This window comes from Crocodylus siamensis, chromosome 8, assembly GCF_052110815.1.
Source record: "Crocodylus siamensis isolate JL-2025a chromosome 8, ASM5211081v1, whole genome shotgun sequence".
NCBI lineage: Eukaryota > Metazoa > Chordata > Crocodylia > Crocodylidae > Crocodylus > Crocodylus siamensis.
Genome location: NC_143402.1, coordinates 68,785,008 through 68,810,613, shown reverse-complemented (window position 1 = coordinate 68,810,613; position 25,606 = coordinate 68,785,008). Strand labels below are relative to the sequence as shown.

At 56.0% G+C, this 25,606-nt stretch overlaps 1 protein-coding gene across 2 annotated transcripts in view; it reads right to left on the bottom strand.

Annotated features, from left to right (window-relative positions):
- SPATA20 (spermatogenesis associated 20) overlaps positions 1-21,883 on the bottom strand; it is a 30,019-nt gene extending 8,136 nt beyond the window's left edge. Inside the window, exons 1-15 of one of the 2 annotated variants that reach the window (XM_090061521.1) lie at positions 21,543-21,883; positions 20,270-20,407; positions 18,834-18,898; positions 18,248-18,402; positions 17,968-18,111; positions 17,351-17,552; positions 17,122-17,252; positions 16,847-16,951; positions 15,686-15,760; positions 15,035-15,247; positions 14,443-14,635; positions 12,610-12,778; positions 7,987-8,195; positions 6,210-6,409; positions 3,306-3,386 (exon numbers count right to left, since the gene is read on the bottom strand). In XM_090061521.1, the coding sequence (XP_089917647.1) occupies positions 3,306-3,386; positions 6,210-6,409; positions 7,987-8,195; positions 12,610-12,778; positions 14,443-14,635; positions 15,035-15,247; positions 15,686-15,760; positions 16,847-16,951; positions 17,122-17,252; positions 17,351-17,552; positions 17,968-18,111; positions 18,248-18,402; positions 18,834-18,898; positions 20,270-20,407; positions 21,543-21,613 (2,151 nt within the window). In that variant the 5' untranslated portion in view covers positions 21,614-21,883. The other variant, XM_090061522.1, reaches the window with a different exon arrangement.
- Positions 21,884-25,606: the final 3,723 nt, after the last annotated feature.

The window sequence follows — 25,606 nt, the reverse complement described above, 5'->3', positions numbered from 1 at the left end:
AGGCTCACAGACTAAGGGGATGGGATGATGGCATGAGGGACAGCAATGAAACCCAGTAAGTTTAGGAAGCACCACGATGGCAAGGAGGTGTGAAGCATCCCACCCCATTGTACAGAGCACTATGCAGGAGGTGTTCCCAACATGGATTTTTTTTAAATGCTGTATTTCAACAAGAAAAGGTTGGAAGAAAGTCGTTCTTCAAGGAAACCAGTAAATACCAGATGTGAAGGCTCAAGAATGAGTAGCCAGTTGGACACTGGCCAGGTCTGACATGCTACCGTTCCACATTAAGGAGGCAAGCGTGGCTCTGGTGACTGATGTGTTATGACTAGAGATGGCACATCATTTCTACCTGAACTAAAAGTTCTAGCCAACAACCACCGGATGAACGTTCAACCTTTCTCCAACAAAAAAACAGCTGCAACTGCGTTCCACAATCGCCGTCTCACCACAATCACAACCTACAATCCTCCTTGCAAGGAGGCCAAAACAGGGCTTCTTCTGGTGGCTTCCAAGGAGCTCACATTTCTGTATTCCACCATTGCCAACACATCCTTCCAGGCTCGGATGAGACTCACCCAGTGAAACTGGCCCTCTTCTTCCCTGCTCAGTACTCTGAGCAAGACAAAACCAAGGTGGAACAACAACAGCTCTCTCACCTGCAGCACTGGAGTGAATGTCTTTAGCAGTTGGGCTTTCTGCCTCCAAAGCTCCTTGTTGCACTTGGGAAGAATTTGAATTAAACAGTGAAAAGGAATTTAATTTCCACGCTGTTTGATTTGCTTGCACTCCCGGTCGGCCTGCCGCCTGCGTCCTCTCCCAGGACCTGCTCAGGTGGGGAAGAACAAAGACTGCCACAGCTGCTGGAAAAGGAGTCATTTATTAGCAGTGGCACTGGAAGACTCAGCTCCCTGCTGCCAATGCAGTACGTTCCACTCCTGAAACTGGGTCACCGGCTTTCATTCAAAGGGAAGGAGCAAGGAATGAAGCTAGAAGAGAAACGGGCTCTGCACATGGAATGGAGACCAGCGCAAGGCCACATCAGGGCTAAGGTGCCATGGAGACGGTGCCGGAGCTGAACCAGACACAGCAGGATCTGATGCACCAAGAGCCAGGTTCATTTAATCACCCTTCCCTGTGCCACCTGCTCTTCCTGAGTCCAAAGGGGCTGCAGCCCCAAGGAAGGCAGGAGCTTGGGTCGCCTCCACTCCCCACATGGGTGGCAGCCCACCCTGCCACCGAATCCAAGCTGAGCTGTGCCCTATCCCCAAACAGCTCTGCTGAGCTGCACTGGACCCCACAAGCACCCAACTTGCTGTTGCTTCCCTCTCCCACCCCAGAGGCCTCTTCCCTGCTGCCGACTCGAGTATAATCCAGGGCAAACTTCCCCTGGGAAGGCATATGAGCTGCCAAGGTCAGAGACAAGGCTCTGAAAGTACCAGGTTACAGGGTGGGGGATGGGAACACTGCACAGACAGACAGAGGCTGTTATATGCTGCAAAAAGAGCACAAGCCATGATCAGACTGCTACAGAGAGAACCCAGAGCATCAGCTGTGGGGGAGACTGACTGGGCAGCAAACTCAGTAACACAGGTAAGGCTGGGGGGAGGAGCTGGGGGGAAGAGTGGGAGATCACAGGCAAGGATGGACACTATCAAACCTATCACAGAGAGAGGGGGCTGCTGAGTGCCTTGCCAGGCACAAAACCCAAACAGGCACGGAGATCCTCCATTTGCTTCCAGAAGGCTGGGACGTGGGCAGTGGCTGGTCACATGGAAGAAGAGTTGGGCTTTCACCAGCTTGCAGGAGACCAAGGCTCTTATGGAGAAAAAGAGCATCTAGTAATGGGCCATAAGTGCCCTGAAAGCTCCCTGGCATTAGCAGGCGGGTGTGCACAATTCCCTGGCGCTAGCAGGCAGGTGTGCACAGATCATGGCCCACTGTGTAGCTGGGCATGTGACTCCGTGGCACTAACACCCCAGTGTGCAGCTCACAGGCCACTGTGTAGTGGAGCATGTGAATCCTGGCACAGGGACTCTGCTGCTGTCAGAGTTGAGTCTGCTCCAGATGTTCCCAGCCATGGAACTCTTCCCTTTCTCCTCCCCACCTCCCACCCAGACTCCTTTGCCCTGATGCTTTCCCACATCAGCAGGCTGTCAATCTGCAGGGCAGGGCTACTGCCTGCTGAATGTGACAGGCATCTCAGGCACCAGCTGTCGCGCTGCTCACAGGGATTTCTGCCTCTTCCGCAGCACAATGACAGCTCCTTCCTCCACCGTAGCACGGCAGCCCCAGCCTGGGTCCTTCCCCATGCGGGTGCTCAGTGCTCCTTCCTAGCCAGGGCCAGGCTGGGTGACACAGCACTAATCATGAGTGACGAGAAGAGAGCGAGGGGAGCCACGGAGACAGAAACATCTGTTCTCACCTCCCCCCACCCCAAAGGAACGACTGCCAACACGATCACACCCAACTGAAAGGAACAGCCATGTTCTGGGGATTGGCTTAACATTTGCAGGGACTGCAGCAAGCAGCCTTGTGAGCAACAAACCCTCCTGGCTGAGGGGACCATGCTGCAGGCAGGTGACTGCTCCAGGCCCCAAAACGCAGAAGGCTCGGGGTTGGGAGGCGCCATCGGGAACATGGGGCCAGCACTGGGCTTGTGAGAACTTAGGAACTGGTGAGCAGGTTCATGGGACTTGGTTCTGGGAGGGTCTGGAGCACTAGAGCAAAGCTGGGGGTGTCTGAGACTCTGGCTCCTCCTTTCCCCTGGAGGGGGACCAAGAGGAGTCAACATACAAGCTCCTGGGTGAGTGCTGCAGCTCTCGCCTGGAGGATGTGTGGGTGGGTGCTAAGAAGATTCTACATTTCCAGGCAGAAGCCGAATTGATCGCGGTAACCTAGATACATGTGCAATTTGGTGCCGCCAGCCGGGCCGGGGACGTTCCGCCTGGAACAAGCGTTTCTCTGGAGGCTGCGGAGCTGGGAGCAACAGGCCCAGCCTGGGAGCCCCTGGTAAACACACATGCTCTGTGCTCGTGGCTGCTGCATCAATTAGGTTCCAGGGGATGGGCTGACAGAATGAGCCTCTGTGCCATTTCTTTGCATCAGGGAGACACCCTGGGAGAAGGCTACGCAACTCCTTCTCACTAGTAGGGGAATGAGGCCCAGCAGCTGGAAGGAGCACTGGGGGAGCAGGACGGATCAAACAGTGAGGCAAGGCTGGGAGACAAGGAGTAAGGGGGGATGTGTCTGGGCACCATGGGTGGGGGGCAGCAAGGTCTGCAGGAGGATCATGTTGACCCTACCTTGTTTGGAGAGAAGATGGAGCGGATGCAGCGCAGCAGCTCTTTAGCGTCGTCTCCTTCTGGGTCTCCACAGATAACAACCTGCCCGGAGAGAACCAGTTGCAGAGGGGGACATAAAAATTGGGTCTGCATGTACATCAGGCCAACCCCCTGCTATGGTAAATAAAGTGTAACCCCACCAGCTCCTATTTACTCCCATTTATGAACTCAAAGAACTGCAACATGCTGCACAGGGACCAACACACAAACCACTGGGGACTCGCTGCCCCCTACCCCATGGGTATGCAGCCACCTCTGGGGTGAAACACAACAGCTGTTCAATCAGCATTGGCCAGTCTATGGATACATTTAGGGCTAGAGGTGGATCCCTGAACAGGACTCAGAACTGAAATCTCATCAGGAGACAAGGGCTAATGCACTGAGCGCACTGGGCCTTCCTAGGCACAGAAAGGAGAGCCGGGGTTTCAGGTCAGACATCCTCTTTGCTCTCAGAGAGAAGAGCACCACCTCCTGCAGGATGGCACCTCATGCTGGGTGCAGGCCTAGTCCTGCTCAAGGCAAGGCAGGGTCTCCTCTCCAAGAGCCTTCATCTGTCTGAATTAAGGGTGAGTACCTCAGGGGCAGAGGATAGTGAAAGGTGCTTGGTGGCCAGAGGCAAAGCCTTGTCCCTGCCTCACAAGAAGGGTCTCTGCCCCACTGTGACCCATAGAAGTGCCCCCCAGCATCAAGACCAACCCCGCAAGGCTGGGGATGGACTGAATTCCTGCTGCAGAAAAGACAAAGCAAGCATGTGCACGGCAGTAACTGCAGGACAGAGGGGGGCTCTGCTTCTCCAAGCCAACAGCAACATGGTTGAGGAGTGCGAGGCAGGAACAGGCAATCCATATAAACAGAGAGCAGGAGGGAGGCAGAGCCCTAGCCTGACATCTCCTGGCAGAGCGGCTCTGTCCCTTTCTCCCCTCTCCTGTGGGCTGCTGTCATGTGTCAGCCTAGGAAGTACCATGTTGTACCCAGGACGATGCACATCAGAAAAGTGATGGCTTCTCCTGTGCTGCTCCCAGAGAGGACGACACTCACTGACCTGCGGTTAATCTGCAGCCCCAGGTTGTTAAACTAAGCAGTCAGAGGAGGCTGAGCTGGGACACAGGGGATGCAGACAGAAGGGGAGTGGGTCACCACCCAGCGACCTCCCACATGCATTTAGGAGCACATTAGCCCTGCATGTGGCTTGCTCGACACTGAAAGGCTTCTTGCAAGCCGGGCCTGTGGCATGACACAAGTGTGTCAGTGCTCAGCACCTGGCTCGGCCATCTGGATCATCAGAGAGAGCCATACCCACCCCCCTGCAGCCCTGAGGGCCTTCTTGCTGCTCCCCGACTAACCTGTCTGCACTGCAGCTCGTCAGGGGAGAACTGGAGAGGCAGACAGCAGGGAACACGAGAGAGACCATGGTGGAGAGAGGTAAACCATCAGAGCCCAGCTCCACCCCCTGCCCCAAGAGGAGAGAGGAGGTCTGCTGCTGATTAGCAACCTTTGCCACTATTACACATTTCTGGCCATCTCCAACAGACACAGCCAGACAGACTAGAAGACAACCAGACAGCCCATCCCATCCACTCTCCTGTCCTGGGCTGTGGCCAGATCCGGCTGTTTCAGAGGATGGTGCCAGAGCCCTGCAGGAGGGAGTTCAGAGCCAGCCTGCCCCAGGGAAAGCAGCCTCCTCTTCCTCTCAGCCAGAGGCTGGCACAGGCCAAAAGGCTGGAGAGAGGGGAGGATGCCCACATGGCATACACCTTCATGGGGCCGTGAGGAACTGCAGAGTGAAGAGAAGCTCCGGGGATGGCGATCTGCCTCTCAACACTGCACGCAGCTGGCTCAGGGCTCTCTGCGCACAAGGGGCTCTCCCTTCCCACAGACTTCATCCAGCCAGCGGTGGGCTAGAGACAGGAGACAGGGATGTCCACATGCCCCTCTCTGTTGGGGCGACAGGAAGGGCGCATTCCTCAATGATGCGAAGTGGAAGAGATGACATGCATCTTGTGCCCGGCGTATGCTCCCGCATAGCAGGACTGCCAAGTTTGATTCCTACCTCCCTCACTAATCTGTTGTGACCTAACCGCTCCATGCCTCAGCTTCCCCTGCTGAAAAGGGGGCTGACAGGCCCTCCCAAGGGAGCTGCAGGGTTTAAGTGTCTGGCTGTGCTGAGCTCTGCAGGGCATGGATGGAAGGCACAAACAGTGACTGTTGCTCTAGGGACACTTTGCAGCCATCCGTCCTCCCAAGCCCACACTGTGTGGCCAAGCCCTGGAACAGCCTGCGATGGGGCAGTTGCCCTGGTCCTGCTGTGCACCCCTCCCATGTCTACATCAAGGCAGTGCTCAGCCCCTCTATCCTGAGCTGTCACCACCCATCATGACAGAGCTCTGTGGTCAAAGCTGTGGCGTCTTAGTCCCTGCCACGTTATATATATATTACAAAACTGACTGGTGAATTGTGCAATAAATTTAGTCCAGCTGCACATGCAAAGTAATTATCACGGTATAAAAATGCCAAATCATCTATTAAAAGAGCCACCCTGCTACAGAGTTAGTGCCTGAAGACATGTAATAACTTTACTGCTGGTTTCTATCCAGCTTTAATTTCAATGTGTGGCAGGCCCAGAGAGACCACTGGGAAACCAGGAGGCAGGACCATCCCACCTGGAGCTGCTGTCCCAAAGCCAGATCAGGACAATGGTGACAGGCACACAATCACCCACCCCGCCCCTACACCAGCTCCTAAGAACCAGCTCTGCCCCAGCCTCTCCCTTCCCAGATATGCATGTCAATGCTAACACATGCACACAGAGCAGCCCACATGCCTGACCCCATACAAACGCATGCAGCACGCTGGCCTGGGCCCTACCTGTTTCAGGGTGTGGTGAAAGGCTGCAGTGGCTCGAGCCATCTCCGGCAGAGACACAGGGATCTTCAGCAGCCTCTCTGAAAAGGCTGCCAGGATCTGCCCAGCTTTCTCCACCCAGTCCACACGGCCGAAGTAACAGGCTGCCCTGAGCAGGTTAGTGACGGCGACGGAGTTGGCGTTGGGCTCTGCCCCATCTTGGTCTGTGGGAAAACGACAGCCCATCAGCCATCCTGCCCGGTGCCACGGGGGCAGCACTGACCCAGGGGCTCATCAGCATGTCACCTATGTGTGACACCAAGGCCTGGCTCCACTAATACTGTGACCCACCCAGAGACTACCATTGTAGCCCCAAGGCTTGTCTAACTGGCATGAGGCTGCCCCAGCAGCTGTCAAGTTAGCATCCCATTGTGCCATGCTGGAGACTGAGGGTGACATTTCAAGATGTGGCTCTTGCTCTCTAGGCTGGGTAGAGGATGACCATGACAGCTAAGGTGTTGTACTGGGGTACATACCACATCCCAGCTACCTTGGGTCGGTCAGGCCAGTCACCTCCCAGGGCAGCTGGGTGGGCACTGCTGCGAATGCAGCATACCCATCTTTGCTTAAAGCACAGAACAACTGAGCCCAGGACAACTGAGGCTCAGGTTCTCATCGGTGCTACACAGAAGCAGAGCTTAGGGGGGCACCGATAGAGATTTTTGGGGCCAATTCCAATATCCGATTTGTAAGGAGTCATATCAGCTGATACTGATCTGATTTCCGACACAGCGTGAAGAGCTGCATCCAGCTGGTAAGTTCGTTGTGGTGGAAGAAGAGGGGGGAAGGAAAGGGAGTGGGAGGAGGGAAGGGGCAGGGGCAACCAAGGCAGGGTGGGGCACGGGACGGACCCACGGCTGGTTGGATGAGGGGGGTGGGGACAGCTCCCCCCGCTGCACACACCCTGGCAGAGCATGTCCCCAGATGTGCACAGGGCAGGGCAGGGCAAGGCAGGCAGGCTGCAGGTACTGGCTGGAGCTGGGGCTCCACCAGGCTCTTCTCATTGTGGGCTGGGCTTGGAGCAGGGGTACTGAGGGGGCTGCAGCCACCCCAATTTTCACCATAGCTCCCCCCTAGTGCTGCTGCACACCCAGCAAAGTCCTGGCTCTTCCTGGCACATGGGGGGAGGCGGGGGTTGAGCCAGGAAGAGCTGGGGCTGCACCGGGTGTGCAGTGGTGCTGGGATGGAGCTACAGCAAAATTTGGGGTGGCTGCAGCCCCCACCCCAAGCCCAGTCCCTGGCAAGAAGAGCCTGGTGAAGCCCTAGCTCCAGCCCACCGCTGCAGCCCGCCTGGGGGGCACACTCTCCCCGTGACCTCCTCAGGTGCATGCAGATGCGGGAGCCACCCCCACCCTCCCGACAAGCCGTGGGTCCGTCCCATGCCCTGCCCCACCCTGGCAGCCCCTGTCTCTGCCGCCTCCCTTGCCGCAGGGCAGGGTGGGTTGATCTGCACCCCCCGCATGCCCCTTCCCTTCCACCACAATGGACTTACCAGCTGGAGGCAGCTCTCCACGCTGCCAGCTGTGCTCCTCGCTGCCTGAGTGCTGTGCTGCGGCTGCACACACGATGGGCATTTATCAGCCAAATTATCAGCCTCATTGGGCCGATTTTCTTTATATCAGTACCGATCTGACATCAGACCGTTGTATCGGTGCATATCTAGTAGAGCTGGGCCTGACATCACATTAAAGCCTGCATTAAAGGCTCCTGGGAACCCAGCCCATCTCCGCAGCACACTTACCATCCTTCAAGCGGAAGAGCAGTGAGGAGTCTCCAGCCTCACTGGAGAAATAGGCAAAGCCTTTGTTGTCCCAGAAGAGCTCATCCTGCTTATGCTGGAGCTGCAAAGCCCATTCCAGCCAGCTCGGGTTCAGCGAGGCCTCGTACAGGTCAAAGAGGGCCTGGATCACAAAGACATAATCCTCCAGGAAGCCCTGGATGGGCATGGTGCTACAGAGATAACAGGGAAGGACCGTGGAGCTGCCTTACTAGAAAAGACCAGCAGTTCAGGGAGCCAGCAGACCCACTTCCATGGGGGGCCCAGTTGGCAAACACTCGGCCTCTTCTCTCTCTACTGCTTTATGCCTGGGCTGATGTCAGGGCCTGCACTGGAGCTCAGTCAGCTTAAACCTGGTGAGAACCCAGTAATGGGGGGTTCTAACCTGACACCAAGTCTCTCCTCAGGCACACAGCTCCCAACAAACGTAGCCCCCAGGGGCTTGTAAAGTAACAGACTAAAGTTAAGGGTCAAAGGGAGCAGGAGGGCACATAAACCCCCATGGCTCACTAAGAGCATCCGGGAATGTCTCCTTGCTAAAAGGGAGGCATATACCCAATGGAGAGATGGGGTCATCGCCAAGAAGGACTATGTTATAGTCGCCCGAGGATGTAGGGGGGCAGTCAGGAGGGCCAAGGCAGAGTTGGAGATAGGACTAGCTTCCCGGATTAAGGACAATAAGAAGTCCTTCTTCAAATACATAGGGGGTAAAAAGAGGGTCCCGGGTAATGTGGGGCCCCTGCAGGACACGATGGGCAACTTAGTCATCACACCAGATGACAAAGCTAACATATTTAACGATTTCTTTGCCTCTGTCTTCCTAAGTAGGGACCAGTTCAGCCACCTCCCTGCTGGGCCCCCCTCGGGCCCCGAGAGAGACACGCCTGGGCCAAGGGTTAGCGAGGAGTTAGTTAGGGTACTTCTGGAGAAGCTGGACGTGTTCAAGTCCGCTGGTCCGGACGATCTTCACCCTAGGGTTCTACAGGAACTGGCTGAGGTCATTGCGGGACCCCTGGCACGGCTCTATGAGCACTCGTGGTGCTCTGGCGAGGTGCCGGAGGACTGGAAGAGGGCCAATGTGGTCCCTATCTTCAAAAAGGGAAAAAAAGAGGACCCGGGAAATTACAGGCCAGTTAGTCTGACCTCAATCCCGGGTAAGCTCTTTGAAAAAATTATCCTGGCACACATCCAGGAGGGCCTTGCGGGGGAATGCATGCTCAGGGGCAACCAACATGGGTTCATCAGTGGCAGGTCTTGTCAGACCAACCTGGTGGCCTTTTACGATCAGGTCACCAAATCATTAGACGCAGGGGTTGCTGTGGATGTAGTCTTTTTGGACTTCCGGAAGGCTTTCGACACTGTCTCTCACCCTGTCCTCATCAAAAAGCTGAGAGACTGTGGTGTCGATGCCCACACGGTCAAATGGGTCGCCAACTGGTTGGAGGGCCGCACCCAGAGGGTGGTAGTGGATGGGTTCTTCTCGACCTGGAAGGATGTGGGCAGTGGGGTTCCGCAGGGCTCGGTCCTCGGGCCTGCACTGTTCAACATCTTCATCAGTGACTTGGATGAGGGGGTAGAAAGCACCCTGTTCAAGTTTGCTGATGACACTAAGATGTGGGGGGATGTGGGTGCACTAGAAGGATGCAATAGGCTACAAGCTGACCTTGACAGGTTGCAACGGTGGGCGGATGAGAATAGGATGGGGTTTAACACTGATAAGTGCAAGGTGTTGCACATGGGGAGGAAGAACCGGCACCACACTTACAGGTTGGGGAACTCTCCTCTTGCCAGCACGGAGGCGGAAAAGGATCTTGGAGTCGTCATTGACTCCACGATGAACATGGGCCGGCAGTGTGGGGAGGCAGTCAAGAAGGCCAATCGTACCCTATCATGCATCCACAGATGCATCTCGAGCAGGTCCAGGGAGGTGATCCTCCCCCTCTATGCGGCACTGGTCAGGCCGCAGCTGGAGTACTGCGTCCAGTTCTGGGCGCCACACTTCAAGAGGGACGTGGACAATATGGAAAGAGTTCAGAGGAGGGCCACTCGTATGATCAGGGGTCAGCAGGGCAGGCCTTATGAGGATAGGCTACGGGACCTGAACCTGTTTAGCCTCCACAAGAGAAGGCTAAGGGGGGACCTTGTGGCCTGCTACAAACTGGTCAGGGGGGATCAGCAGGTATTGGGGGAGTCCCTGTTCCCCCGTGCACTGCCAGGAGTGACCAGGAATAACGGTCACAAACTGGCGGAGGGTAAGTTTAGATTAGATATTAGGAGGCGCTACTTCACAGTCAGGGTGGCTAGGGCCTGGAACCAGCTTCCAGGGGAAGTGGTGCAGGCTCCTAGCCTGGGGATTTTTAAAAGGAAGTTAGATGAGCACCTTGCCGGGGTCATCTGACCCCGGTGCTCTTTCCTGCTAAGGCAGGGGGTCGGACTAGATGATCTACCTAGGTCCCTTCCGACTCTAGCTACTATGAAACTATGAAACTATAAAGTAGGTACCGAAGGCTTGATCCTGCTTTCCAGGCACCCACACCTCCCACTGAGTCAGAGACAAAGGAGGAAGCCCCACATCTTTTGGAGTCAGATCACGAGTCTCCAAAGCACTAAGAAGGGTGAACGGCATCTGAGTGGCCATCCAGCATCCCGTGCCACCTCCATGTCACCCATGTACCTGTGCCTGGCACAAGCAGCTGGCAACAACCTTGCTAGCAGCATTCCCTTATCGGGAGGAAGCAATACCCGCCCTCCCCGATAGCAGCTGGGCTCCACCAGGCACATAATAGGACATCCAAGCTGTGGTAACTGGCTCACCAGGCAAACAACCCTGTGCAAATTGCCTTAATCCCTGTTGACACAGGCCTAATTTATGTTTGCCCAAGGGTGCAGAATGGCTAGGAAGGAACAGGGCAGAGAGGAAGGGCCAGAGCCTGAGGCTGCTGGCTCCTGTTGTCACAGCCTTGACCGTGTTTACTCCAAAGGCTGAAGAGACTCCCGTTGCCAGGGTGCGGCACGGCACAGGGCTGTACAGCTAGCTCCTTGGGTGCCTGCAGGGAGGACAAGTGCCTTCTGTCCCTGCATTTGTGTATGCTCAGCTGATATGTGCATGCTTCATGAGTGTGCACGTGGCTTGTGCTTGTGTGCGTGTGTGTTCAGCCATTCACAGTGCGGCGTTGATCTAGGCACTCCAAGCCCTGGCTCCTCACAGAGACATCAAAGGTGCTAGCCAAGATCAAAGACAGCCCTGCGGTAAAGCAAAGGCCCTGAGTTTCCCTGCTGGAAAGCTTTTCATCAGGACGGAGAAGCAGTGGGAGCCAGCTGTCTGTGCCACCCCTAGATCTCAGGACTGTCAGCTCCATTTGGCAGACTGGGACCTTGTGGCTCAGGCTGGGCAGCATCCTGGGGCCCAGAACCCAGGCTATATCCACCGGTGCATGCTGCCAGTGCTTTCCCCATGCCTGCTTGTGCTAAGGGTGGGCTCAGAAGCAGCTGCTTGGAGCCAGCGCACTGGGGCTTCCCTATGGGCAGCAACTGGAGCACGGCTGCAATAGAAGGTGCTTTGGTAACGTCCCGGCCAGGTGTACCAATGCACCCACCACAGGCACGAGCAGCAGATCCTGCACTGGGTCCCTGGCATCACTCAGCAGCAAGCAGGAGTAGGCAGAGGAAGCACCTCAGGAGGATTTGACCTGAATTCCCTCAAGCTCTGGCAGAGCCCTTCCCCCCTGAGCTGAACTAATCTATCCCCAGCCACATGCACAAGAGACAGGCCTGCATGTACAGAAGCTGCTGCTACCTCCAGCCCTGAGGAGCAGGGGACACCAGCCAGGCCAACTCCCTCTGTTTACTACCCAGGTCAGGGTATCAGTGGAGAAGGGGGCCCTCTGGCTTGGGGTCCACTCCTCCCCAAATCAACACAGCAGCAGTGTCCTACTTCAGTGCCGGCCTCCTGTTCTGGCAGTGGTAGAGGTGCCTAGAGGGGTGCTGGGCACAGACCATGAAGGGCAGTGTGTTTGGCTTGTTGGTGGGTAGGTGGCAGACTCTAAAGGGAATCCCCATGCAGTGTGCTCAGCTCAGCAGGAAGGCTGAGGGCAGCAGAGGCACTGGGGAAGGAGTGGGGGTTGAGAAGCCAGCAGGACACATTTCCACTCACTGCAAACACGTCAGCAGTCCCACCAGCCAGCAGGACACATTTCCACTCACTGCAAACACGTCAGCAGTCCCACCTGACTGTGGGCACCCCCAGCTACTCATCTTAGCACAGACTGAGGAACTAAGAATTATCTGGGTTCTGGTGCCACAGGGACAGAGGCCTCCAAAGTACAGCAGAACACATCATGCAGACTGAGCAGGCAGATGGAGAACTGCCTTAGCTCTGGGGACAAGAGCAGCTCTCTCATTGCCCAAACGAACCTAAGTATCTGCTCCAAGCCCTGCCTGTCAGGCCCTGAACTGAGAGGATGCCAGGGCAGATCCCCTCCTTGCCCCATCCATTCCTTATCACCCCTGCCCTCCAGAGGCCTGCTGGGATTGCAGATACCATCATCTCTTAAGCCAAGGTGTCTCCCACCCTGGCCACACACCCACCTCTGCTCTACTATGTTGTCTTTGCCCCGGTAGCAGCTGCGAAGGAGGCGCCCGCTACTGGCATCAAACAAGTGGCTTCGCAGGAAGTCAGCAGCACACGTGGCCCGGCTGATGTACTCCTCCTTGCCAAGGATGGCCCCGCTCTGAGCAAAGCCCGAGATCATCAGCCCTGTGTAGTGAACAGACACAGAAGCAGAGACTTGCTCAGGCCTAGGGTCAAGGCCATTCACTGATCAGAAAGCTTGGTTCATCTACTCCACGTGACAGTTATCATCCACAACCTTCCTGCCAGGCTGATGGTGGGATGGGGTCTCATTTACCGTTTCCTGCAATCAGCTTAAGCTACACTATAAGCTGCTTCTCCTCGCAGTGACAGAGGCTGGAGAAAGGCTCCAAAATGCTGGTTATACCAAGAGGGAGAACGGACTCTCTGCAAAGGCTCTCCCACAGCTACTGCATACCACAACCGCCCCTCAGGACTCAGCTGCCATATGGTCTTAGCCAGCAGATCCTGTTTTATGTAGAGGGAACTGCAGCTGAGACACTGAGGTTATCAGTTTGTATGGGATGCCTGGATACATACTAGAGGCAGCCACTAAGCTTGCCTCCCCCCATGCCACCCTGCTGTACCAGTGCTGGTCATTGGCTGATCCTAGCCTGGGACTTGAACCCAAGACCTTGCAGTGCTGCTCTGCATGGATGCTTGCTTTTACAGTTCATACTACCTCTAAGGCTGTAGCATGGAAAACACAGGTAAGGTTCTGCTGCCCCCTGCTGGGCAAGGGGGGGACAGGCCCAGGGTGGTCCAACCAGCCTGGCTTTGCTCAGCAAAGACCCTGCTCTTCTCCCAGCTGCACCATAGGCTGGAGGAGAGTTGCACTGGGAATGAAGAGGACCCCTGGGCCAGACCTGCAGGGGAACCATCTGCCAGGTTCCTTCCCAGGAGGGCCCCCCACCAGACCCAGGGACCTGGAGAAGAGAGGTCGGAGCCCTCAGCACCAGCGGCCCACCCAACCAGGAGCAGAAGGGGTTGGGGGTAGACCCTGGGCAGCAAAAGGAAGGTGCAATGGAAACCAGGGGCTGTGCTAAGGGAGAGGCAGAAAATGAGAGTCTGGGGTTACCTCCTGCCTGCTGTGGGGCTGCCCTGAAGGGGAATCCCATGTGCCAAACCCCCCCAGTAGGGCAAAGGAACAATCAGCCACCCTCCCCGTCCAGAGTCCGTCATTTCCGTATGCCCAGGGGGCTGCCAGCTGCCCTCCAAGACCCTCTGCAGCCTCCTATGACACAGGTATGGAGGAGCCAGCAGCCCCATGCAGAGAATCAAATGCACTGGAATCAGACTGCACTGCTCCCTACTGACGATGAACCCAGGCCCTGTGTACCAACCCTCTGACCCATTTCTCACTGCCTAGTGGCAGTGGCAATTAATAACAGCAGCCTTCCAATTACCAGTCTCTCTGCAGATCTCAGTGCTTCCTAGGATGAGCTGCCCCCTCCCAGGCACACACTGCAGCAGGGCTAGATTAAAGTAGGGGCAGGCAGGTCCCAGGATAGGGACCCTGCTCTTGGAATCATGTGATAAAAGGCTGAATCCCAGCTCCCACCTAAGACTTCTGTATCTTCTCAGGCCTCACCCTGGTGGAGAAAAGCTTGACAAGGCCACTCAAGTGTAACAGATGCTGCCTGAGTCTGCAGAAAGCCTGCAACAGTTGGAGGTGGGAAGACCCCAGCCCATGTCCAGCAGGGGGTAGAACCACAGCACAAGTCACTGCAGGGCAATGGAAGCCCTGTGTCATGGTGAGCCATAGGGAGGATGAAGAGGCCCTGTCTCACCGTTCCAGGATGCCAGCATCTTGGAGTCCAGATGAGGCCGTGGTCGCTGGGCCCGGACCTCTGACAGCCGCTCCCGGCTCTTTGCCAGCAGGGCCTTCAGATGGTCCAGCTCCAGACCGAACCTAGCTGCTGTCAGCTCCAGGGAATACTGCACAATCAGGACGTTCTTGCCTTTAAGCTCATTGTATGGGTCCTGCAATGAGAGCCCAGCTACATCACAGCAGTGCCGGGGACATGTACACTGGTGCTTTCAGACACCTAACTTGCTCACTGAAGCCTCGGGGACCCACGAGAGCCACAACCTGACCCCACCTGCCTTACCTAGGCTGGGGCATCCTCTGAGAATCTCTAGCTATGCAGTTCTCTCCTAGGACCTACCCAGTCCCACATCACTCCTTCCCATAACCCCGCTGCAGCACTCCCCTCTGGGCTGCTGTATGTCTGACTACCAGAATCCCCCCCCGTGGCATCTCCTAGCACCTGGGATAACTGGCTTTTGAATCTTCCCCTCCACTACATCCACTAGTGAGGTCCAGAATTGTGTCCCCCGCAACCCCTTTCCCAAAGCCTCAGGCCAGCGCCCCCAACTTACCTTCATGGGGCTTACATTCCCGCCCTCCTTCACCCCATAGTGATGCATGAAAATGTCTGCCAGCGTCTTCCTGTCTGAATCCCCCTCCAAAGGGTCTGGAAGGAAGGCCCGGATTTCCTCTGCCGTCCACACGCAGAAAGCCCCCTCCTGCTTCTCTTTGGACTTGGCTGTGCGATAGGAATCTGCATCCTCCGCACTGTAGAACCCTCCGGCCTGAAACGCCACAGCAGAGCCCACACAGGGCAGAAATGGCAACGCTCCCCCCCAGATGCTCTGTCCTCACTAATAATGAATTAGCTAGCCAGCAGGAGGTGATGCTGGGATAAAAAGAGGGACATATGCAGAAGCTACAAAAAAATCTCCACTCTAGGCACTGCAGGACAGACAAGGCCTGGGGAAATCTGTCCAGCCACCCAAGGGTAGTGTGGGGATGAGACAGGAGAGCACAGGCTAAATCACTGACCCGTCCAAGCCAGTAGAGGCAGAGGATACCCAGGGGCTGGGTTTGAGCCCAAAGAAGTCTGCTTCAGGGAGGGCAGAGGATCTGACCATCCCTGGGGCAGCGAGCATTACTCCTGGCAAGCCAGAGTGGCAGCAGCATGAGATTGGGAGGAGAGACACAAATAGCCCTGAGCTTAGGTGCTGACTTACCCTGTCACTCAAATCCCGGGAGACATAGAGCAGGATGTCGGTGGCAACATCTGCAAAGAATTCATCGCCAGAAATCTGCATGAGACAAGGAGCATTTTATTTCCAGATCACAAGAACGGGGCTGGGGCAAGGGGCACTCCTGTGCTAACTCAGAGCTGAGGAGCAGAGGAGCCAGGAAAGGGAAAAACCCAATGCGAGGGCTCCAGAACATCAAAGCCACGATGGGATTGGAGGGACCAAGTGTGGGGGAATCTGCTGGCTTCCGTGAGTTATTCAATATTTATGCCAAGGTCCCCGAGAGCAGGGTACAGTCCAGAACTCAACTCCTTTGAAAGAATTGCTCTTCCTTGCATTTGAAACCTCACAGTAGCAGCAAGTGCTCCCCAGGGCCCCTCCTGCCTTCCAGGGGAGTATCTCAAAGGGACTCAGGCTGGCATAGAGAGAAGCCTGACTGGGAGAGGTGGGGAGTTCTTGTAATCTGCTTCCTGTCCAGAGCCCATGGGGAGTGAGCCCACTGCTGTTAGTGCAGATTCTGAGGGTCAGTGTCCTATCACACCAACACCCATTACTGGGAGTCTCCTGTCAGGAACGGGGCACATAACTATGGTGCCGTGAAGATATCTGTGTGGACACTGCCTGTGCCACTCACAGCCCTGTTTGTTAAGTGCCACAGCCCCATTTGAGGTCAGGACCCCTCATTTGGGAACAGCTGTCCTAGAGCCTGCTGTTACTTTTACTTATGCTCTTGTGTAACTAGGAGTTAGACAAGGTCCCCTCATTGTGGTAACAACGAACTCCCATCCTCACTGCTGCAAACTCTGTCCTCTCTGGGCATTTCACCAGGAAGAAGTCAGCCAGCAGCTTTTGCCTCCCCACACCTCCGCCCAAGAGTTTCTGCATGAGACACGAACCTGAAATCAGGCTCCACATGAAAGTGGTGTCTGGCTCAGCATCCGCCTCAGTGGCAGAGGACAGCTGGCAAGCCTCCCAAAGAGCTTGCTCAGGCTTGTCCCCTCACCACAGATAACACACACACTCCAGACTCAACCATCAGGAAAGAGGCCCTTCTCGCTGAGAGGCTTCTGCTCATCGACCAGTTCTTTGTAGCCCCATCTCAGAGCCCTACGTAATCACTCGGGGTAAGAGCTATGTTGGCCATACCTGAAACGCCTTGGCATATGTTGCTGCCAGCTGCCCCTGGTCGTACAGCATCTTCTCAAAGTGAGGAACGTGCCACCTCTGGTCAGTGGAGTAGCGGTGGAATCCCTGCAGAGAGAGAAAGGAAACATGAGTCTCCAATTCATGGGTCACTGAGCTGTCCTGGTGATTTTGTCTTTGGAGCTAGCTTGTCAAAGGAGAGTGTTTCAAGACACCTAAGCATGGTCCTCCCAAGAAACTGCATCACTAAGGACCAGCTGACACCCCGTGCCTCTTACCTGGGCAATGTGATCATGAATCCCACCATAGGCCATCATCTTGAGGGTGTGCAGAGCCATCTGCAAGGCCCGTGCACCATCAGGAGAGGTCCGGTGCAGGGCCCAGTACGTGAAGAGGAAGTTCAAATTGACTGGAACACAACAACAAAGGCAAATGCTTGGAGTCAGGTCTGTGCCCAGCGATGATCCCTGCTCTTGGGATGTCTCTGTTAGAAGGTAACGAGCTGACCTGGCGTGGGGAACTTGGGGAACTCTGAAAAGCCACCATACTCTTCATCATATGACTCAGACAGCTGCTGGAAGCATCGGGTCATCACCTCAGATGAAGGTGGGGGCGACTCCTCACTCCTGATGCCAACCTCAGCCCTTGTGAGCAGTGCATCTGTGATCCTCTGGCTGTTCTCCAAAAGGGCCTCTTTGTTTCGCTTCCACTAGGCAGAAGAACAGGGAAGAGGTCAGTCCTGCCCCACCTGCTGCTCTTGGCCTCCCTGTGCTTTTCATGACCCTGGAGCTACCAAAGGCCTCCCTCCCCATCCATACAAAATTTCTTCTGTTCTTCAGACCTTCCAGAGCTCTGAGCCTATTCCTTTATGCTGATCCCTCAGCAGGTGTACTCTCTCGCTTCCTGACCTCAACATCCTGCATTTAACTCACTTGCCCCCTCAACCCAGCCCAAATGTCCCCATTTCCCAAGTCCCCAAATCCACCTCCGCCCAGTAGCCCTCCCAACCCAACAGTCAGTGTTAATACCGACAGCCCGTCTGACTTCCCTGCCCTGGATCTCTGCTCTGTTTCCAATGAGAACCCCAAAACCTACCACTGAAGCTCAAACAGAAAACTACGTACCTGATCAATAATTCGCAGCAGCACCGTCTTAAAGCCGACTCGGTAAATTCCATCGTCAGGGGGAAAATACGTCCCACCTACAAAGGGTTTGAGGTCGGGAGTCAGCCACACGCTCATCGGCCAGCCCCCTCCACTGCTGGTTGCCTGAAAGAAAAGCCATAGATGAGCTATCATCTCTACTGCCCTGGGAGACCCTGTGTGTCTACCTGTGCCTGGAAGAGTGGTTCTCCACAGCTTCTTATCCACTGCACCCTGCTTTTCTCATCATCACTCTCCTCACCTGCACAAAGGTCATGTAGACTTTATCCACATCGGGCCGCTCCTCGCGATCCACTTTTATGCAGACAAAGTTCTCGTTGAGAATCCGGCCAATCTCCTTGTTCTTGAAGGACTCCTCCTCCATCACATGGCACCAGTGGCAGGTGGAATAGCCGACTGAAAATACATACTGCCAATTAAAGAAAGGCTCCCGGCTGAACGGAGGCACAAATGATGAGAGCTGTTAGATTGTGGGATATTGTCCCAAGGGGACCGACGGGGTCTCCACCAGGCTGGCCATCTACAGATCAGACAGGAGAGCAGACAGTAGGAAACAAGCCTACATCAGGGAATGGAGGCCAACTTGTTATTTGCATTGCTAACTCCTGTCTCAACGACTCTGGTAACCAAGACAGAGCCCAACTTTGACTGGAGTCCATTCAAAACTGCCTGATCACAGAGTCCTCAGGCACAAGATCCTCAAGGCAATCTTCTCCCAGAGGTCAGAGTGCCCTTCAGGTACCAGCCTCAGACAAAGCAGCAGGGCTTACTTACGGCATGATTTACACATGTACGCACAGGAAAGTGAAGTGCATTTGCTTCATTACCTGACAGAAAGATCAGTTTGTTTTCTTTTTTGGCTTTATCAAAGGCTTCCTGGCCCCATGGGTACCTAGGGAGAAAGAAAGGGGGGGGGAAAGAAAAAAAAAGGCTTATGCCATTAGAGCATCACATGGGGTCAAGGCATGGTCTAAGACAAGCAACTGAGCAGCTGTCGCTAACCAAGACCTATTTAGTCCTATTAGGGCCATGCGAAATTTCACCAAGTGTTTCATTTCGAAGCTGTTTCAACATGTTTCGAGCTCGAAACAGCAATATCTAAATGAAATAAAAAGCTTCAAAACAAAATGGGGGCACTCAAAATGTTTCGAAAGTTTCAAAATGTTTTGAGTTTTGAAGCAGCCGGGTGGTGAGAGGCTGGGGAGACCCAGGGCTGCACTCTGAGCAACTCCGCAGCCCCATGGAGCTCAGTCCGGCGCCAGGAGGCACAGCGCAGCCCTGGCTCTCCCCACCTCCCACCACCAAGCTGAGCTCCATGGGGCTGCGGAGCTCCTCGGAGCACAGTCCCAGCTCTCCCCTGCCTCCTGCCACCAGGCTGGATGACAGGAGGCTGCTACTGCTGCCTGGGGCCAGCGGCAGCATCAGTCTTCCCTGGCACTGGGCATGGGCTGCACCCAGCGCTGGTCCCAGGCGGCAGTAGCAGCCTTGTGTCATCCGGCGCAGATCTGGGGGCCCGTACCCCCGGAAGGAGTCCGGCGCAGCCCCACAGCTCTCCTGGGGGTGCAGGCCCCCAGATCTGTGCCAGATGACAGAAGGCTGCCACTGGCGGCAAGCATCACGAGTTTTGCTTTTTGACATTTGAGATGCAGCTTCCAAGAAACCTCTGCACCTATCTCCTTGAAACTTGGCAGGTTTCATGCCCTCAGGTTTCCTCCAAATCAGGCAAGAAATGACAAAGTTTTAGGCATTTGCATGATTATAGCCTATGGGTAAAATGTCAAAATGCACTGAAACAGAGAAACAGTTTCAACGAAATGAAACGGGACAGTGTTTCGAAACGAAATGAAACAAAACACTGTCCCTTCGAAACAGCAAAACGGATGCCGAAACAAAACGGTGTTTCACACAGCCCTACTATTTAGAGGTCTGGGTGGCTGGTAGCACATGGTTACCACCAAAAGTCTCTGGAAAATAAAACATAGCAGACAAAAAGACATGGGAAATCTCTGTCCCAAGAGAGGCAGAAACAGGGCAGGGTGGCCACTTGTAGACTAATTTGTTCAACAATGCATGAGCTTTCCTAGGCAAACCTACTTCTTCAGATGCAATGAAAGGACTTGCAGAGCCCAGGGCACCCAGACAGAAAGCATGAGACATTTAGCCTCTAACAGTTTTTCACCTATTGCTGCTCAGCACCGCACCCCCTACCATCCTACCCAGCTCCGCTGCTGCAGGTAAAGCAGAAGGGACCGTTGTCTCTCACCAGTCCACGGGGTTGTGGGCATGCTGAAGGAGGTAGGGAGACTTTTCGTTAATCAGCCGGTTGGTATAACGAGGACTGCTGAGCTGGCCACCCTTCCCTCCGCTGGCCATGGCTATGCCCCCTCTCAGAAACACAGTCCTGCAAGGAGAAACACAGGTTAATTGATACCAATTCGCTTCATAGGTCCCAGGAGCAGAGCAAGAGGTGGAGGTGACAAAGCACAGGCTGCAGACACCTGGACTGGCGATGCACACGCTAGTACCCCATCCAGACCCCACCCTGGGCTGGGGCTGGGGGCCCAGATCTGCCTGTTTCTGTAACGCCGCTGGCTCCTCTCACTGCAAGACCCAAGCTCCAGTCACCAACAGAGAAGCTGAGCTCTAGGTTACCACGGGGGCCTCGGTGCGACTTACACTGCCCACAGGTCTTGGGCATGAGACTCCTTGAAGGAAGGGCCACGGTGGGCCGCATTGTGATGCGGGAGCCGTGTCACAGCTCGGCTGGGGGCAGTCGACAGCCCGGCAGCAGGGCAGACAGGCAGTGCCCCTCCCACCGGCCCACCCCCCAAAATCTGTCCTGCTCGATGCACGCAGGCCCCCGTCGCCCACAGCCCCGCGCTAGCTACGCTGCCCCTGAGCCCACGCCACAACATCCCCTGAAACGCACCAGCACCGAGGCTTTTCCCACCCACCACCCACCTGCCCCCGGGCCCGCACGCCCAGCGCTGCCCGTCTCCGCTTTGACACGCTCGTCCGGGGGCTGTAGGAGAGACCAGCTCCCCTGTCACACGCCTGCCCCCCCCACGCAGCCACCCCCGTCACGCGGGGGGGAGACTAAAGTAGGGCTGAGGCTCAGGGACTGCCCCCAGGCCAGGCCGGACTCTCGCCCTTGCTGACCCCCGACACCCCCAACCAGCCCTGCAGCGCTCGCGAGGCCTCCCCGCCGCAGGGTCGTATCCCACCCCCTCTAGGCCAAACTTCCTCAGCCCAAGCCCTCGCTCCCAGGCCACAGCCGCCCCCCGTCGCGACCCACGGTTTGGGAAGGGCAGCTCTGCGCCAACAGCTCTCGACTTCTTTAGCGGGGCCTGCATGAGGGGAGCCCAGCTCCCCCGGCTCTGCCGCCGCCACAGCAGCCCCGGGGCCGTTTTCCCGCCGGGTCTCTCCGGGCGCCCTGCCAGCACGGCCAGGCCCTTCCCCGCTGCTCGGGGCGGCGGCGGGCAGGACGGCAGCCGGGACCAGAGCAGGGGAGGCCTGTCGCCCAGGCCCGGCCCTACCTGCGCGGCGCTCGGGCCGGGCCGGCCAGGCGGCGGCAGCGGCGCAGCAGCAGGAGCGGCGCGGCCAGCATGGCTGCGGGGGCGGGCGCGGGGCGGAGTCACTCCGGATCTGGGCGGGCGTGGTGCTGAACCTGGACTCGCTCCGGATCTAGGTCCCCAGGCTGGGCTGGCCATGGCTCGGCTCCGGCTCAGATCAGCCTCGGCGTCCCCAGGTTGGCCCGGGAGTGACTCCGGCTCAGGCCGCCTAGGCCGGCACTTTCTAAGCCCCTTAAGACCTTCATACGATCCCCTGTGGCCGGGAGCCAGGCCCCGTGGCCCCCGCCAGAGCGGGGGAAGAAAGCTGGGGGCGCCATTTGCGCGGGTGAGAAAGGCGTTGCCTGGAGGATCCTGCTGGGTGAGGCCGGCGCTTGGGCAGGCGAGCGCAGCCCCCCTGGAGCCGTCCCGTTGCCCTGCGGGGGCACCCGCTCCTTGAGCGGCATCGCAGCCCCAGGCGCTCCCTCAGGCGAGTGTATCAACCAGCCTTTAGCCTCCAGGCCTCCTCCGTTCCCAGTGCCGTGCCTCTGGCAATACAGGCAGCCTGGGCTCCTGAGAAACTCTCCCTTGGTGTCCGTTGGCATCTTCAGGCGCTCTGGTCCCTTTGAAAAGCTGCTCTTCACTCCCTCTGGTGTAGTTGTTAATTGGGGATCATGCTGCTGATTCCCCCCTGCCCTAAACCGCTTTGGCACGAACAGCAAGCACTACATTGCAGGCAGAGGGTGTTATCTGGCCGTCCTCGGGGGCCTGCAGAGCAGGGGACCGTCTCTGCGGGTAGTTAGCTACCCAGAGCAGGACTGCGAGGAACCAGCAGTGAACTTTGTGCCTGTGTTTGTAACAGCCGCCGCCATCCGAGGGATGTGTTTGCCCTTGGTTGCTTATAATGGATGGCAACATGAATTATGCACGGGCATCCAGAGAGCAGACTCAGGCGTCTGCAAGTCTTCCCTGGCTGCAGTAACTTGGTGTTTCAGGCCCAGCAGCAGACTATATTTTATTAATGAAACCATCTAGTGCATGGGAGATGATGACAACACCCAGAGCACAGCCGTGGCACAGAGCCCCCAACAGCCCACACGCCAGCTCTGCCCACCTAGCGCATGCAGGGTCGGGGGGGCTTGCTTGTCAGAGCTCCTAGTACCACAGGACTCGATGCTCTTGTGCCTTTTCTTTTCCTTGGGCCTTGTTCTTCTCCAGGCTCGTTTCACAGTCACCTTAATATGCAAATAACTTCTCAGCATCAACCAGGTTGTGGGTATCCTTCACATCCAGCCCTTGGAGCACACCAAAGAGGAGAAGGACTCTACCGCATCAACCTCTACCTGCGTCTTGTTAGCTCTTGATCATCGATTTCCTATTTATGCAGCTGAGAGGAGACAAAGACACCTGATCAAGCAAAATGCTGTCCTTTTACTGGCACTTATTAAAGGAACAGTGGGAGGCAAAGCACATTTTTGCTGAGGGGGTTGATTCCTTGCTGCAGTGGGCTGGTTTTGATTTTGTGGTTGTTTTTTTTTCCCCTTTGCTTGCTGTCTACGCATTTGTTTGCTGCAGGGCGTGAGGACAACCTTAAATATTTGTCGTCAGGACAGGAGACCAGCACTGCTGCTTGGTGCTTGCCAGGTGAATTATCCTCTCCTGCACCCCTGAGTCAGCACCGTAGAGAGCTGATTTGAATTCCCGAATGTTTGGAGGCTGAAGATCACAAGGTGCCTGCTGGGCCCAAGGTGCAGGGAGCCTGACTAAAGCTGTTCTGCTGAATCCAGCAGAAGGGTGTCTATTGTGTTCCCACTTGCATCTAATAGGTGTATTTTTGACGGGGATTGAGGGCGGAGAGCATTTGCAGGATGCACTTGTGCAGGAGGAAACATTCATCTAATTCAGGGGTTTGCAACCTCTGCCCGGTGGGCCGATCCAGCTTGTGAAGCCAGTTTATCTGACCCGCAGAGTCGGTGGACTTTGTTTCGGTGACAGGGAACTTCAGTGATGTTCCAGCAGTGACGGAGCATGGCCCACCTCGTACCCAAGCTGTGTCGTCTCAGCTTCAGTTTTTTATATGGTATCAACCACTGACCTCGTGAAAGCGGATTTCAGATCTGCAGAGGGAGGCTACGGGGAACTCTCCTCACTTCATTTTGGGGCTTAGCAGAACGGTTACTGAAAGTTGGGCTCTAAACCTGTGTCCTGCGGACGTCTCCATTCAGGACAGCTTCCCTCTTGCTCCTCCGTCCTACTCAGGCCTGAGAGGAGAATCCTGGCTTCCCGCACTGCTTGCCGGGCCCTCACCACCCCCTCTTTTCTGTCCCGGAGCAGGAAGCAGGGCCGACCTGAAGGAACCTCCTCTGTTCTCTTCCGTGACACAGCCCCATCCCAGCCCACATGGGTTAGCCCAGAAACTAGCTGGAAAATGGCATCAAGAGGGGATGCCCACTGCTCTGCCATGCTAGCAGTGTAGGAGCTAGGAAGAGAGCCTGCCTCCCTTCCGAAGCCTTCAGCATCATGCACTTAGAGATGAGACAATGGCCTGGGCGGCACATTAGTTTGCCCCACATTGATTCTTCTCCCACCATTAGGTCAGATGAGAGACAGGGGAATTTGCAGCGCAGTGCGTGGTGGCTGAGAAGGAAGAAAGATCCTGAGAAGATGATGGAGATTCCTCTCTCCACCCCTGAAGATCCTTGACAGCCAACTGTGCTCCTGAGAAACAGCACTGAAGGTGCGGCGCTCAGGCGAGCAGGGCAAGGGCATACAGTCCCCTGTTGCACAGTCCACTCCAGGTTATATGCCTGTGTGGGTAGTATCTACAGCTGCTGGGGGCTGCTCCAACTTAGGGCAGTGCACATGGCGCTGCTCTGGAGCCCAGGATCCCTGCAGAAGAGGCTTCTGCTGGCCACCACCCCAGCTATAAGGGAGGCCGGGTAGGGTCACTTAGAATTGGCCCTACAGTGTCCCAGCTGTTGCAGGAGCCCTACAGCCTCTCCGTGTTGCTAGAGCAGCGTGCAAGGGTTGGAGTAACAACCAGAGTCAGCCCCTCTGTGTTACTCCTGTTCGCTTTAAGACATTTGGTGAAACAGCTCCTGGAGGACTGGGAAAATTCATGTTATGGGGGAGGAGGGCCACATGGGATCTCATGTTTTCCAGCTAGCTGGCATTAACCAGCAGCTCGTGACACCGAGTCTCCTGTGCCCCTCCAGCAAGCTGCCCAGAGAGGCCTTTTGTGGCCAGCTTCCACAAGTACTTCCCCGCTGAATGCAGATATGCCTGGGGAAGGGAATCTGGGTAGACCATCAGCAAGCCAAAGCCATCAGTTTTGTTTCTTACTCCATAGGAACAACTGAGCTGACAGGCCCATAGTTTGCAGTTTGCCTGCGTGGGGGATATCTCCAAGAGATGCTGTGGGAGTGGAGCCAGATGAGTACAAATGGCATCAATTCACCCTGAGAGAAGCCGGGACTGATGTCTCCACTGCCTGATTCATGTGAAGAGGAACTGCAGGCCAGCAGCCAGAGGGATGCGCCTGGCCATGGGAGCGCAAGAGCCCTGCTCCATCAGAAACAATCCCCATCTGCCAGAGCTCGAGGCAGGGAGGCAGCAAGTTCCCAGCTCCTGCCTTTAAAGAAATAGGCCCCTTTTCTTCCAGAAGCAGCAGCTTAGCCAGGCTGTTAAACTGGAAAGGGCTCAAATTCCTCCTCTGCTGTTACCCAAATGGCCTTCCAGCAACCCCGGACATGAAAGGAAACTCCCACTGGGCCCTGGAGGGCACTTACTCCTGTGCAACACCACTGCCAAAGCAGAGCAGTGGCTTCTTAAACTCACTTCCCTCTGGTGGGAAAGGTGACCCAAGGTGCAAGGCAAGTGTAGAGGCTGGAGACACCGTAGCGATATGGCTCGGTAGAGAGGTGGGGTCCAGAGCCCACCGCTGCTGGGAAGCGGCTGAGAGGCAGAAGACAGTGGCGGACATTGATATGGAAGCGAGGCCCCCTTACAAGTTAGGAGGGAATGAAGGGTTACGCCTAGAGTGATGTCCTTGG